The 16599-nt window shown below is 30.9% G+C and overlaps 1 protein-coding gene across 5 annotated transcripts in view; it reads right to left on the bottom strand.

The window, feature by feature from the left end:
- The window catches only part of LOC142325515 (uncharacterized), a 106597-nt gene extending 101469 nt beyond the window's left edge, over window positions 1-5128 (bottom strand). The window contains exon 1 of one of the 5 annotated variants that reach the window (XM_075367378.1): window positions 4994-5128. Coding sequence is in view for 1 of the 5 variants with exons in the window: in XM_075367377.1 (XP_075223492.1) it covers window positions 4994-5020 (27 nt within the window). In the remaining 4 variants the exon portion in view is untranslated. Of the gene's footprint in view, window positions 1-4307; window positions 4390-4927 lie in introns of those variants that run through there. The other 4 variants (XM_075367377.1, XM_075367381.1, XM_075367379.1 and 1 more) reach the window with 4 other exon arrangements.
- Between the last annotated feature and the right edge of the window lie 11471 nt (window positions 5129-16599).

Genomic DNA, 16599 nt, shown 5'->3' with positions numbered 1-16599 from the left:
ATACCTTGCAGTATCACCTGGCTTTGTCCATGTTTATATTTTCTTCTATTATGACTTTTAAATTGGTTGTTGGCAATTACTAATTTGTGCAAAACTCTATAAGTTGGTCCCCTTTTTCATTCCTTTTGCCCAAGCCACATTCACCCACAATATTTCCTTCCTTGCCTTTTCCAATCTCCAACTATGATTAAATTTTCATTCCCTTTTATGTATTTAATAGCTTTATACACGCTCTACCTCATCATCATCATCATGGGCACTAGCAGGCATATAGACATTAACAATCGTTGTCTGCTTGGGTATTGACTTTATCCTTATTACAATGATTCTATTGCTATGCATTTTGAAATACTCTACTCTCTTCCCTATCTTCTTGTTGATTACAAAACCTACTTTATTTGAAGCTGCATTAATTATTCTAAAATCACCTTACCAAAAGTCGTTTTCCTCTTTCCACCGAACCTCGCTAATTCCTACTTCTACATTTAATCTATCCACTTCCCTCTTTAAATTTTTTAACCAACCAACTTTTTTAGACTTCTAACATTCTACGCTCCGACTCATAGAATGTTATTTTTTAATTTTCTGGTGACCCCTTCCTTAATAGTGCCCACCTAGAGATCCAAACATGGGACTAGTTTACCTCCGGAATATTCTACCAAGAAAGGTGCCTCCATCTTTGTTACATGAAAATGCGGTTATATTTTTTCGAAAAAAAAGCAGATGTAGTTTTCCATTGCTTTCAGCTGCGCAGTATTCAGAAGACTGAGTGATATTCATATGGCCATTATTGATAAGTTCTCTTGCCCTATGCCCGTAACAACCAATGTATATATAACTCTATCACTGAGCACTAAAGCCCCCTCACCATTGGCAAGGTCTCATAATTCATAGAGGGAGTTATTTTTATTACCACTCTTATATTAACTCGCCCTTGGACTATGTATGTGAGATTCTAAACCTTACTGTCAAATTTGGAGCACTTCCAGTTATCCATTCACTCTGAAATTTTACATACAGGTTTTACTCCTGATGACAAACACATTTTTGCAACATTTTCAAGTTGCTAAATGCCCCTCAATTTATGCAACCTCATTTACATAGATATTTTCTTAGTAAAAAAAATTTTAAGTGCGATATATATTAGAGTATATAGTAGCTACTAGAAATTCTGTACAGCTGTGACTGAAGTTTTGGGAAAATTTAGTACTTTTTAACTGGATCTGAATTTACTGACAAAAATCGCAAATATCCCGAAAACAGTCGGTCCTATCACTCTGAAAAATTTTTTTGACCCACCTTGACATTACCCCATCTGCTCCCAGTGGTACCTGTCAGATAATATTAGATATATAAGTGTCCCCAGTGCACCATTCAGAAATTGAGGAGTAGGTGCGATGAAGTGCCACTGTAATATCTCAGCAGCCACTCATCTTTTTCCTCCGGGAATTACCGTTGAGATAATACTTCAGAGTATGATATATATATATATATGAGTGTAAATGAAGTGTAGTCTTGTACAGTCTCAGTTCGACCATTCCTGAGATGTGTGGTTAATTGAAACCCAACCACCAAAGAACACCGGTATCCACGATCTAGTATTCAAATCCGTGTAAATATAACTGACTTTACTAGGACTTGAACGCTGTAACTCTCGACTTCAATATCAGCTGATTTGGGAAGACGTGTTCACCACTAGACCAACCCGGTGGGTACCAGCCACTCATCTGATTTTCACGATTCAAACAGTGTATGTATCAATAAGTCGAGCGCATCGGGTGTACCCTTGATCAACTAGATCTTGGTTATCAGGAAATTAGATAGTTTAGTAGGCCTATGTTCTGATTGCACTCACCCACCGTAAAACATACTGACCCGATCATTTGCTAAATACACTCAAACCTGTGAGCTAGCACAGTTGTAAAGTATAGACTTATTAAGACTAAGAAGTAGAAAATAAATATATAAAAAACTTTTTAAAACAACTCATATTAAATGCACTAAAAAGTAGAAAATAAAAAATACTAAAAAAAATGTTTAAAACACCACTCTTAAATTAAATGCACTAAAAGATAATTTTAGGATGGTATCTCAGAATGGACTTGACAAGCTTTCTTTGATGGTGATATGCAAGATTATGTGAAAGTCATAGTTTAAAATTAAAAATTTGATGTTTTTGCCAATTTTTTCATATGCATGATGAATGGCCTAAAGAGTGGAGCGCAAATACGAGCACCCCCATTCCTTTACAAGAAGAAATGAATTTTTTCCAGAGCTATTTCACCAGTAATTCATTAAACTGTTCTTTTTGAGACTCCTGTGGCAGACACAACACATTCTACAACTTTTGGGGGGGGTCACTAACAAACATTCCAACTGCAGCTTCTCCTGCCATGTAATTAAAAACATTGGGTATAATTTCTTTCCCTTGGCAGTGATTGCCATTTCCACGTAAATCATACATAATATGCAAAATAATACAATCAATTCACTACCATAAGAACAAAGTCAACAAAAATTTAGTAATTTAACACAAATAAATTAGTTTTAAAATTTCACTTAAGGCATAAACTGTTTTTAGGACTTGAAACTATAATCCCCGGACCTTATACACTTTGGATACAGACAATTAGTTGGACAAGTTTTAACTATAAACATGCTATAAATTAGAATAGAATCATTTACAAAAAAAACTTAGTCTTAATTAATCAGGAACGGTTTGTATAAATAGAGATTTAATGTTTACAATGACACATCTTCGGTTATTATTTACACAAACCTGAATAAAGCAATTTTTCTTACACATGACTACTCATAGCCTAGGCTAGCATACAGTTTTTCACCACTCCCAGAACAAAGGGCAAAGAATGTAGCATAAACAGTAGACATCAATCTTGTGCTTGTTTGGCTTGGATATTTTATACAATTATAAAACTATAAATAAATACATTTAGGCCAGAACACTAATCAGTAACAGCCAATTGGTCTGCATAATATTGCATAACATATATATTTCGGTATCTAATAATGAAATAAATTATAATTTAATAATATATAAACTCAGGATTAATTAGTAATTAATAACTAACTAACTAATATAAGATGTGAATTTGGTCATTGATTGGAATAAACAAAAGTCGTACAGTATACATACTGTCATAATCAAATAGTATTAAAAACCCATGCTCATTAGGCAACAAAATATATAGCTATGCTGTTCATCAGATCTGTGCCAATTCAAGAATAGAGAAAAAACGAAGAAAACATCTCATTAAACTTGAACATTATGAAACATGCAACATTACAAAAACATAGATATATATACACACAATTTAAGGTTAAAGTTTTGGTCATATTCTAAAATCACATGTTTTAAATACAATGTAAATAAAATCAAGGTAAATAACAACCCCCTCCTGCCATTCCAGCTTTTAATTTTTTCTTTGATAAAAGATAAATTATTAGACTCCAAAAATTTTAAGTTAAAAAAGCATGTAGCATCAAGGATAAATGCATTGAAAAAACATTTTGGAAAATGCAAAACCTATATTGAATAATAAAGTAATTAATTGCATATAATTTACATTAAATAATAGATAAGTTCAATTTTTTTTATATTTTTCTCTAATAAAGGTTTATAAATGGTGATAGTATGTTATAATGTTCATTTATCAAGGGTTAAAAGGAGATTAAGGTTATTTTTTTCTAACTGTCAGACAAAACATTTGTTTCATTTAGTTATGGGTGCCTCACAACCTAAGTATGAGTTCATCAATCATCCTGAACTACCCAGCAAACTGTTTTAATATTAAGTTGTAATATACAAGTATTTCTCAGTTATGTGCCCTAAAATTTTTAGGCAGCTAATGAACGACTTATCTCAATTTATGAGAGTGACGGGCCATATGTACATAATTAAGAGCAAAATTCAAAAAAGTTATTAAATTCAAAATTAATAAAAAATCAAACATTATTTATTTCTTGTGCTTCTTTACACACTGTATTACGTAGTCAATTCTTTTGGCAGCAGCTTCTAAATATAATTTTATTTTATATGTAAAGAATCCAATTTTTCTTTTTTAAACATTTATTTGTCACCAAAAATCAAATTTTAACTGAGTACTAATGTAAAAATTTTAATTCTGAAAAGAAATCAATTTTTAAAAACTCCATTATTGATAAAGTAAAGTAAATTTCCCATCTATGCTGTAAACAGAAAAATAGAATTACATAATAATTATAATTACTATTATTGTATAATACAAACCTAATACAAAACAGAAATTGAATATTAACTTAAACCTTACCAGAGGGCATTCAATAATAATTCAAATGTTTTTTATCAGATCACATCTGACAGAAAGTAAAAGCTAATACAATAAACGTTGCATATTACAACTTAAGATAAAGCATATCTGGTAGCAGCCAATCAAATGATAGAAAAACTTATCTGCATCAAATCAAACGTCTACAAATTCTTAAAATGTACAATTGGTAAAAGATCATATCAACTCTAGTATTAATCAAATTTAAAATTTATGTAAATTTCCACCTTCGGAAGCTAAGATCAATTGAAGAAAATCCCTCCAAAATCCTAATGTAAAAGTACAATTTTAATCAAGAAGTAAATTTACTTAAAAGTAAGTAAAATATGCGAATAACTAAGATAACATCCGCGAAAGCAAGTTTTTAAACACAGTTAAAAATACAATACGGAAAGCAATTACACGTCCGAACATTTATTCCAAACATGTATAAATCACACATATAACCTATAAAAATTTAAACAAAATTATCGACGATACACAAAAACAAAATGCCATGTTTGTCGTTTATTAAAACGAAAGTTAACTAAATTATAAGATACTATTTTTCAATCATTAATAACACAAATATGAATTAAACAGCTAAATATTAAGTTACTCACGTTACTTCATTCAATACGTAAAAAGAGTCAATGAACATTACTAACAAATTCGCGATACAAACTTACCATCGAAACCACGGTTTTCAATAGCATAGCAACCGGTGAACAGAAAATACGAAATAAGTTGAACAATGGTAGCAAACATTAGATGAAAGGCTGATAAAACTACCATAGAGTTACAAGCGGCAGTCAAGTATAAACATGTAAACAAAGAATAAGCAAGACAGATGTGCCAATTCCCCGATTTGATTTTTTTATTTATATTTTAAAAATTCATTTTTTATCACTTCTTAGTAATAATTCCTATAAGATTAGTTTCTTTCTGAAAAGAAAGTATTTTTTTTTTTTTTTTTTTAGTAAAAAAGATTTGTGCTAGTAATGGGAAGAATCTTGAACGAGTCGTTCCTTCGATTCGAATCTTTATACTGAACGAAAGAATCGGGAATCGGTTTGCAGAAGAAACAGATTCTTTTTAGGATTCTTAACTGTTTTGTTTTTTCACTAAATGAACACACACAATAGCGGACTCTATTTTTATTGTAATGAATACTAAGACGTTGTAATACTATGTAACATTTGAATATTTAAGATATTGTAACATTTAACACTATGAATGCTTAAGACGGCACACAAATCAGTCTTTCACAATATCTCACCACGCACCAAAGAATCCCCACTACCTCACACACACACACATCAACATACATCAGCACGCAACAAACATGAATCCAAAATTACACGCACACATACACTAACGATACCAAACATTAACAATGAAATAGATAGGCGACGGGAAACCAAATCTTCCTCAATTACGATTCGATTCATAGCAATCTTTCTTATGCTTAGCTTGTAATGGGGGATGCTCCTACCACATCAAATTCTAACCTGCATTTATTTTATTTATTTATTTATTGTTTTCCACACGTGACGCATAACTTATTACATCACCATCACTAATATTTATTGACATTCGGCAAATTTATTACTTCTGATTATAAAATATTTTCATTAACTGTGCTATTTAACAGAGTTAATCTTAAACAATTAAATTTTATCTTAAGCCCCATAAAACAATTTTTGTTTATTATCAACTACAGCGAATGAGAGCCAAATATTTTTTTTATTTTCAACTCATTAAAAGTTTTTATATCTTTTTTTCTCTTGTTAACCTTCGGAAGAACCGTCAGGAATTACTTCAGAAGTTGAATAAGGATGATATGTATGAGTGTAAATGAAGTTTAGTCATGTAGTCTCAGGTCGACTAGTTCTGAAATGTGTGGTTAATTGAAACCCAACCACCAAAGATCACCGGTATCCACGATTTAGTATTCAAATCCGTATAAAAGTATCTGCCTTTACTAGGACTTGAACCTTAGAATTCTCGATTTCGAAATCAGCTGATTGGCGTAAACGCGTTCACAACTAGACCCAAGTTAAAGTATTTAAAACTAGAAAATTTATCTTAACTAATTTCTCTAAGGCAATAAATAACAAAATGAATAATTTAAAATAATATAGCTTGTACCATACCTTATTTTTAAGCGATCCATTGATTCCGTCTTTGTTTTTTTTTATCACATGGATGTTATTTTATATTTACTATGTTTTTACTAATCGCGCACACACACACAAAAATTTAAAATTTTTTTAAGTATGCAGACACACAAAAATTTTGTTTTTAAAAATTGTCGGTTCTATTATCACAAAAGAATAATGAAAAAAAAAATTACGCAAAGTAAATAATTATTTAATACCTTTCAAATAAACTTTAGAGTATTTTACATATTTACATGTAGAAATATAATTTGTTCGAAATTCTTTGATTTAAGTCTATTTCGACTTTATGTTATTGTCCCGCTTTTGAAAAAATTCATTCACAGGGAACAGAGGTTTAAGGAATTCAAAGTCGAGTTTGCATTATTATAATCTTGGATAAATTAACCACCTTTTTTTCCACCAGAGAGATTTTGTGTTCTTGAGATGAATGGTTCTTTTATATATTTATCTAGCTCTAAAATTCCTGCCACTGTTGGGTTTGAATTAGTTAAAGTTGGTGTTACTTTTTTATCAAAATCTTCCCATGCAGGTGAAATGGAGGGTTCAATAATTTCTCAAACCTATCACCTTGTTCGATCTGAATACTTCAAACTTTATGTGAAAGTTTTGTGTAAGCATTTTGGTAAGATGCTTCATCTTTAAAGCCTTGTTTTTTAAAGCGAGGGTCTAATAGCATGCTTTCAAACAAAATATTATTATTTTCAACATCCTTAAATCTGTTGCAGTTGGTCTAACATCTTGTTACATACTTTAACGATTTCAGAATTCTGAGTAGATTTAATGTTAAGTACATGTCTTGTCATCGCTCGCGCCAATAAACAGAATTTTTAAATAGGCAAGTTTTTTGAGAACTTATTTCAATAGTTATCTCTTCAAACATTTTCAATAAAATGTGAGGTGAAAAGATTTTTAATCTTTGCCAGGAATCAAATACAACTCTAGTTACTCTGTAACCTAATAATTACTAAACTGGCCAGCTTTCTGCTTTGTTTCCATTACAGACAACAATTTCAGTTTTAGAAAACAAAATAAGAAATAGTTACATTTTTCCATATAAATTAATTATATTTGGTTTTACAGATCTTTCAATAGATTTTTTTTAATACTAATATTGAATTGGAGAAAACTGGCTTTTATTATTTCTATGACTATATCTATAAGGTGGAAAAAAGTTGTAAATCTGGTGTGCACACCATTGGTTTCTGCACAGCTTACTCTTCTTCTTCTTCAAGTGGCATTTCCTTTCAGGAGGTTTGCAATCATCATCACTATTTTGACCTTTGAGTAGGCATCTCAGTGGACGTTGTGTTGAACAGTTACCTCAGTACTACCCTACCGTTCAGAATGAAATCCCTATCGTTAAGAAGTTCAAAGAGGAAATACAGGAAAAACTACATGTAAATCTATCATCTACAACTGTTTGTCACATTGTGAAAAAAATTGGTTTTTGTTATAAAAAAAACTGAAGATGGTCAACATTTCTAGATGGAAAAACATGCTATTGCATTAAAAAAAAATTGAATTTTTAAACAAATTTCACAAATTAAAAGTGTCATGTGATGATTGACATATATTTTACATAGATGAGATGTATGTTAATGAAAATCATTCTGATAAATACATATAGCAAGATTCAAAGAAAAATGAGATATTAAAATTAAAATACTCATCAGAAAGGCAGTAAATTAACAGTATGTCATGCAGGTTCAGCTAAAACAGGGTTCATTACAGAAAGTAAATGCATTTTCCGCAGCAAATTCAAAGCCGGTTCTTCAGATTATCACTCAGAAATGAATAGGGACAGTTTTAAAAATTGGTTTACAAATGACTTTTTGAATTGCTTACAAGAAGGAGCATAATAATAATATATTAACGCAACTTATCACCCTTTTGTGGTAAATAAAGTTACTATTAACAGCTGGAGGAAAACTGAAACCCAACACTGGCTTAAGAAAAAATGGATGCTTGCAACTCCTTTCACAAATTTTTTTAAATTTCAGTGTAACAATGAATTGTATAATGTTTACAGATATGATTTTAATGCCTTTATGTAATCTGTTATTCTTTTTACAGAGATGAGTCTTTGATAGAAATATTGCAAATAGTTGTAAAAATAAAAATAAATGAAAATAACACTAACAGTATAATAATAATATTTACAAAAATTATAATTTATAATATTAACAAGGTAATCTGATAAAACTGTGTGAAAGACAATATTAAACCATGCCTGTGTGTCGCTGGTCATTATAGCAACAAACAGTATACACGATCGATCACCTTCTAGTTGCAACTGTATTTTTTGAATGATCTTTTCAAACTCGATCACCTTCTAGTTGCAACTGTATTTTTTGAATGATCTTTTCAAACTCAATTAGAAGCTTAATATTAAATACTTATTCACATTTTTTCAATGATTACAATGATGTGTTTTTTCCCATAAAATATTCACTGAAACTAAAGATAGGCTGTCTCACAAAAAACACTCTGCACGCTTAAATAATACTAGTTTTGGGCTAAATCTTAATTATAATTATTGAGAAACAATCGTTTAATATACCTCCAAAAGTAGAAAAAAATACAAAAAAGTTTTTGTTTTCTGCTTTTCACACCCCTAATTTTCAAAAGAAATGACATTAACTAAAATTGCCCAAATCCAGTTAGCGAAAAAATAATTGCTGTTTCCAACAATTCCTTCATTTTTGTGCAATTTTTTTAAACTAATATACATCAGTTTAAACACAAGTACCACCTTTCATAGTGACCACTTAATAATATTGTTAAAGGTCATATACCAAAACTAATTATAAAAAAAAGTATTTTTTGAAGCAGTTCTGTAGTAACATTATTATTACTAACAATAAAAAGTTCCATATTATTCAAAAACAACATAAATTCTTAATAATTGTTCCATTATTAAGAATTATTTAAGAACATAGTGTAAGCAATACTCTTAGTCATAAAGATTTATTATTAAATTAAACTGTTAAAGTTGAGGAATCTTTATCTGATGATTCCAAAGATTTTTTTAAATTTGCTAATAAAAATAACAACAGCAGATCTTATCAATCTTGTATGCTTTTTGAAATGGGTATGCTAATAAGGGCGCTGACATTGTAAAACTCTTTCTAAACTAAAAAATTTGGGAGTGTCTATACTAACAATGATTTTTCCTTAACTGAAATTACATTTAATTCTAATGACCGCTGCAGTTAAACATTATTTTAACTGAGAATGATGTTGAAGAGGCCATTTGACTTAACGATAAGGCTTTGACAAGCCCAGAATATATTCATCCTCTTTTAGTGAAGAAATTCTCTGCCTTTTTTGTACAGCTTTTAACTAAGTTCTTCAATCGTTCTTTAAATATTAATCTTTTTCCTAGCGTTTCAAAAATTTGTTACATATATCCTGTTGAGGTTTTTCCCAATCAGTTAGGCAGTGGAGGAAGTGATTGATGTGTGAAGACTAGTCACCAGCTGACTGACACAGTCTGCTATGAGTTAAGAGAGATTACACGCCTTCCTACGGCCTCTGTTACTACCAGTGTAGCTCATAATCTGTAATTAAAAGTTTAATAGTGTGTCGTGTGTGGTATTAATAAATACTTTACAGTTCAAAAATTGAGGTTTTATTTCACAATGTAAGCCGAAACATGCCTATTATTTAAAGATGGTGACATTCAGGTATTGATAATTATTGCTCTCAGCAAATAAAATTTGTTTGCAAAGATCTTAGGTTAATTTGTATGAAAATCACACTTTGCATAAAGAAATTTATATAGTTCCTGAACAACATGGTTTTTTGGAAGGTAAAACTTGTATGTATGTATATATGGAAGATACTGTTGATGCACTAAATGATGGTAATTATCTTGATGCAATTTATACTAACTTTCGTTGTGCATTTGATGTAGTTAATATCAAATTACTTATTAAAAAACTTGCTGCGTGTGAATTTAATAATAAATTGTCTTTGATACATTCATTTTATACAAACAGAATTACAGATTAAAGAGAAGTCTTAAGAAGTGGAAGGAGAAATGATCATTGGTAAGATAGACACAGAATATAGGAAAGTTAAGGAGAATTTTGTGGTACATAAATTAAAATCTAATAATGTCTTAAATAAAGATGGTACACTGATTTATAGTACAAAAGAAAAGGTCGATAGGTGGGTAGAATATATTGAAATGTTATACGGAGGAAATGAAACTAGTGTTATATAATAGCGAGATCTGAATTTAATAGAGCATTAAAAGATGTCAGTAGCAGAAAGGATACCTGCAGAATTACTGCACAGTGCAGATGACGAAGCGATAGATAGATTATACAAACTGATGTGTAATATTTATGAAAAATGGGAAATTCCGTCAGACTTCAGAAAGAGTGTTATTGTCATGATACTACAGAAAGCAGGAGCAGACAAATGTGAAGAATACAAAACAATTAGCTTAACTACTCATATATAAAAAATCTAATTAGAATTCTGTACAGAAGAATTGAGAGGAACTTGTAAGAAATGTTAGAAGACTTATTTGGTTTCAGGAAAGGTCAAGAGAAGAGGGAAGCAATTTCAGTGCTCAGATTAATAATAGAAGGAAGATTAAAGAAAAACAAACTAACATACATGCCATTTATAGACTTAGAAAAGGCATTTGATAACATAAACTGGAATAAAATGTTCAGCATTTAAAAAAATTTAGGGTTAAGTATAAAGATAGATGAACAATTGCTAACATTTACAGCAACCAAACTGCAACAGTAATAATCGAATATAAGAAGGAAGCTGCAATTAAAAAGGGAATCCAACAAAAATGTTCCCTATCACCATTACTTTTTAATCTTTACTTAACATCTAGCAGTTAATGATGTTAGACAACAATTTAGATTTGGAAAAACAGTGCAAGGTGAAAATATAAAGATGATATGGTTTGCTGATGAAATAGTATTTCTAGCAAAGAGTAAAAATAAGATTTAGAAGAAACAATGAATGACATAGATGAAGGTCTTCCACATGAACTACAGTATGAAAATAAACAAGAACAAAGCAAAAGTAATGACATGCAGTAGAAATAATGTAGATGGACCACTGAATATAAAAATAGGAAGAGAAAATATTATGGAGGTAGACTTGTTTGGGAAATACAATTACTAAAGATGGACAAAGCAAGAGTGATATAAAATGCCAAATAGCACAAGGGAAACAAACTTTCAGTCAGAAATATAATTTGCTTACATCAAAAATTAATTTAAATATCAGAAGAACATTTTTTAAAGCATATGATTGGAGCATAGCTTTATATGGAAGTGAAACTTGAATGATCAGAGTACCACCTAACAAGAAAAGATTAAAATCTATAGTAATGTAGTGCTACAGGAAAATGTTAAAAATCAGATGGGTGGAGAAAGTGATAAATGAAGAGGTGTTGCGGCAGTTGATGAAAAATCATTTGGGAAAATATAGTTAAAAGAAGACAATCTTATAGGCCACATATTAAGGCATCCTGGAATAGTCACTTGATATTAAAGGGACAGGTAGATGGGAAAAATTGTGCAGGCAGGCAATGTTTGGAATATATAAAACAAATTGCTAGGGATGTAGGATGTAGGGGATGATATACTGAAATGAAACGACTGGCACTAAATACGGAATGTTGGAGAGCTGTATCAAACCAGTCAAATGACTGAAGGCAGAAAAAATACAATAAAATTGAACGGATAACACTCAAGAAAGAAGATAAATGTTCTACTGTAATATTAATAGTACAAATACAGAATAATAAAAACACTAGTGGACTATTTTGAAAAACAAAAAGTTAAGAGAGAAGACTTGGAAAATAGCAAAATTGATGTTGTAGAAAAAATAAGTCATTATATAAGAATGAATAAATGCACTATTATATCATTCCTATTTCAGTTATAATAGTTAATTGATAGTTTTCAAGCACCTCATTATTCTGTTGTAAAATGAACTAATTAGCAACCAGATGTATTTCTGTGTACTACTCACATGTACCTATCTGTAATCATATGAGAAAAACCTATTAACAGCAGCGACTTTTGCTGAAATATTATGAATTACGCAAACTATTTTACAAAAAATATCAGAAATCTAATCCCCTTTTTTATTTATTATTTTCATGTATTAAATTATACAGGTTACAAAATTCAAATATCTTATTGGTATTTTAATACAATACGCAAGCTGAAAGTTTTCTACTCGCAACTCCTGTGTCTAGTGTACTAGTCACTGTATTGTACTAGACTGTTGTGTTTGCATTTTATATACAAATCTGTCATGTTATTAGTAATCAGATGTTGTCATCCGGTTCGATAGTACAGTAACCCTACTCATTCATCTTGCCTAAGCCAGCGAACAGTTTGGTTGACAAAGACGGGACAAACCTTCAGCTCGCTAAATGTAATTTGTGAAAATACTGAACACCAATCATTTTACAGCAAATCATTAATCCATCGTAATTCTTTTATGAAATAAATAGTAGCCAAATGCATTTCTATGTACTGCTCAGTTCTATCTGTCTATACATATGAGATGTAAATTCTTCTGCCAAGATGAATTTAAAAACTCCTAATAACAGATTATAGCTCCTAATATCTCACTGATATTTTATTGATTGTTGTAATACAGAAAAATATAGTAAACAGCATACGACTGTATTTCTGTACATAACTCATGTGTACCTCTGTATACATAGAGAAAGCGGTCTACAACAAAACCATTTTTACTGGAAAAAAAAATATTAATTATAATCTTCCACTTAAAAAAATAAAAAAATGTATCCCTTTTTTTACTTATAATCTTGATTTATTAGATTGTATAGATTATACACTGCTAATATTTGACTATTATATGAATTTGTTTCAATGCTGAACATTAATCACTTTCCAGTAACTGTAATTCCAATATTATTCTATTAAATAATAATTAAATTTACCAAGAATTGAGAAGAAAGACTGTTTCTTTTATCACATCTTTTTAACGAGTAATAATAGAACACTGAAAAATTAATAGATTTTTTACTGAAAGAAAAAACCATAAATTAGATTGAAGCAATTAAATAAGATGTCCAAGAGGTAGGAATTGTAGAAAGATTTTAAAAACAGGATCTCTTTAGATAATTAATTTTCAATCATGAGTTAAGAAATAGAAAAAGAAGATGCCTGCAGAAAAGGACTGGAGAAAAGAGAAAGAAAATGAAATCAACATAAAAAAAATGCTGGAACAAATTATCTTTAACACTGTCCATAAATGTCTAAATAAGAAAGTAAAAACAATTTATTTAATGCACTAAAAAATTCAAAACCAACCTAAGATTTTAAGCCCCCAAAGATGCATATAGAAACTCATTAGTACAGGTGATTAAAAAAAACAGGAAATTTTGAAAGTTGTGTTGGTAGCCGTGGGCGATTGGTACCACATGATAAGTGGCGCCAGCCTCTCTAACCTAACCTGCCATTTAGTTGTCATGGATCCTTGGAGTGGTGTCCAACGTGCATTTGCTATCAAAGCATTTTACAAAAACAATGACAGTGTAGAGGGAGCGTGTAGAGAATTTCACCGTCATTTTAATCTGGGACGGCACGACCGTGTTCCATCAGCACATGCAATTAAAACATGGATATCTAATTTTGAGGAAACTGGTTCGGCAATGAAAAAGAAACCTCCAGGCTGTGAGCGAACCATCCATACACCACAGAATGTTCAAGCTTCACAAGATGCTGTCAGACGAAGTCCACATCGGTTAATCCGTCATCTCTCAGCATCTTTACAATTGCATAGTTCAAGTGTTCAAAGAATGTTAATGAAAGACTTGCAATACCATCCATACAAGTTGCAGATCGTCCAGGAACTGAAACCGAACGATTCAGTTGTTCGAGCACAATTCTGTAATGTAATGCTTCAGAAGATAAATGAAACGAAGAGTTTGTTCACGAACTGTGGATGTCAGACTAAGCGCATTTCCACCTCAGTGGATTAGTTGACAAGCAAAATTTCAGATACTGGGCACAAGAAAATCCTACACAGCTACACCAGCGTCTGCTGCATAGCCAGAAAGTGACCGTGTGGTGTGCTATGTCATCTTACGGTGTTAGAGCCCCTTATTTTTTGAGGATGACAACGGTCTTGCGATTAGTGACGTCGACTCGATACGTAGCCATGCTTGAAACCTTTGTTGTGGAACAACAAAAGAGATTTCCACCAATTCTTAACACAGCCTGGTTTCAATAAGACGGAGCAACGTCACATACTGCACAAATATCGATGGCAGCTGTACGCCGATTGTTTGGACAACGTGTCATTTCACGAAACAGTGACATTAGATGGCCTCCCAGATCGCCTGATCTCTCAACTTGCGATTACTTTTTGTGGGGGTCACCTTAAAAGCAAAGTGTTCCACAGTAGACCTGCTACAACGGAAAAACTGAAGGCAAAGATCAGAGAAGCAATTGCGGAAATTCCAGTTGAGATGTTATGTCAAACCATGAACAATTTAACGAAGAGACTTCGTGAGTGTTTACGTAGAAGAAGAGGTCACCTGCAAGATGTCATCTTTAAAAAATAAACTAAATTGTATGTATCCTAAAATGGCAACATTTGTACAATTACATGAAATAAAATTCATTTTCTAAAAAAATTTTTCATTAACGTTATTTAATTTTTAAAATTTCCCGTTTCTTTGAATCACCCAGTACCACTCACACCATGTAGGTTGAACAAAGTGGACAAGTTTAATTTAGTTTTAATCATCACAACTAGCCTGAGATAAATAATAAACTTGCATTCAGTCACACTAAAGTACAATTGATTTGTTTTTATGAAAAGGAATGATGTATGTTTAAAATAAAGAAGCATCCTGTTTTCTGTGATCACATAAAGATCACAAACTATATATTATAAACATATTTCTAAAACTGAAATTTATATAAACTGAGCTTTTTATTACAATAAAATAGTCTATTTTACAAAGAAAATTATTTTCTAAGAAATTAGTACAGATGAAATATAAGAAAAAATATTTTTAATTAAAGTCATATAAACTTGTGATAGTAAAATTTTAGCAAATTATAAAAAACTATTTAAACTGCAAAAAACGCAGAGAAAAGCCGAATTGTCTGGAACTAGTAACTTAACTAGAAAACACAAATCCCGGAATAAACAAGAAATAAAGAATACATAATCAGATATCTAAAAAATAATAAAGCATTTGGGTGAGGACCCAAATGCTTTATTCTGAGAAGAAAAGATTAGAAGCTTTTGAAATGTGGTGCTATAGGAGAATGTTAAAAATCAGATGGGTGGATAAAGTGACAAATGAAGAGGTACTGCGGCAAATAGATGAAGTAAGAAGCATTTGGAAAAATATAGTTAAAAGAAGAGACAGACTTATAGGCCACATACTAAGGCATCCTGGAATAGTCGCTTTAATATTGGAAGGACAGGTAGAAGGGAAAAATTGTGTAGGCAGGCCACGTTTGGAATATGTAAAACAAATTGTTAGGGATGTAGGATGTAGAGGGTATACTGAAATGTGAAATGATACGACTAGCACTAGATAGGGAATCTTGGAGAGCTGCATCAAACCAGTCAAATGACTGAAGACAAAAAAAAAAAAAAAAAAAAGGTGAGGACCCAATAACTTTGCAATTTTTAAAATTATCATTTGATTTATTTGAAAACATTTTGAAGAGAGAAAAAATCCCACAAGAATGCCCTAATTCATCCTCTTCACAAAAAAGAGAAAAAATGGAAGTTACTAATTACAGAGGAGAAATATCTCTTCTTTCAGTAATCTATAAAATCTTACTAAAGTTGTGAGAATAGAAGGGCACATCAATAAACAATTTGGAGAATACATCAGGGTGGTTTAGAAATGGAAGATCTTGTGCGGAACAAATAGTATGTGTAAAATTAATAAGCTGCATAAAATTATAACCTTAACCGAACAAATAATTTCCATTGCCTTTTCTAAAGATTAATTTATTTTCAATTATCAGAAAAAGAATTTAAATTACCAATAAATAATTTAAGCATGGTAAAATATACGTTAATATACGTTGAGTCAGATCCCTTTTAATTGTGTTCTAGAT

Source organism: Lycorma delicatula, chromosome 5 (genome assembly GCF_047948215.1).
Source record: "Lycorma delicatula isolate Av1 chromosome 5, ASM4794821v1, whole genome shotgun sequence".
Taxonomy (NCBI): Eukaryota; Metazoa; Arthropoda; class Insecta; order Hemiptera; family Fulgoridae; genus Lycorma; species Lycorma delicatula.
This window is presented reverse-complemented; position numbering and strand designations above follow the sequence as displayed.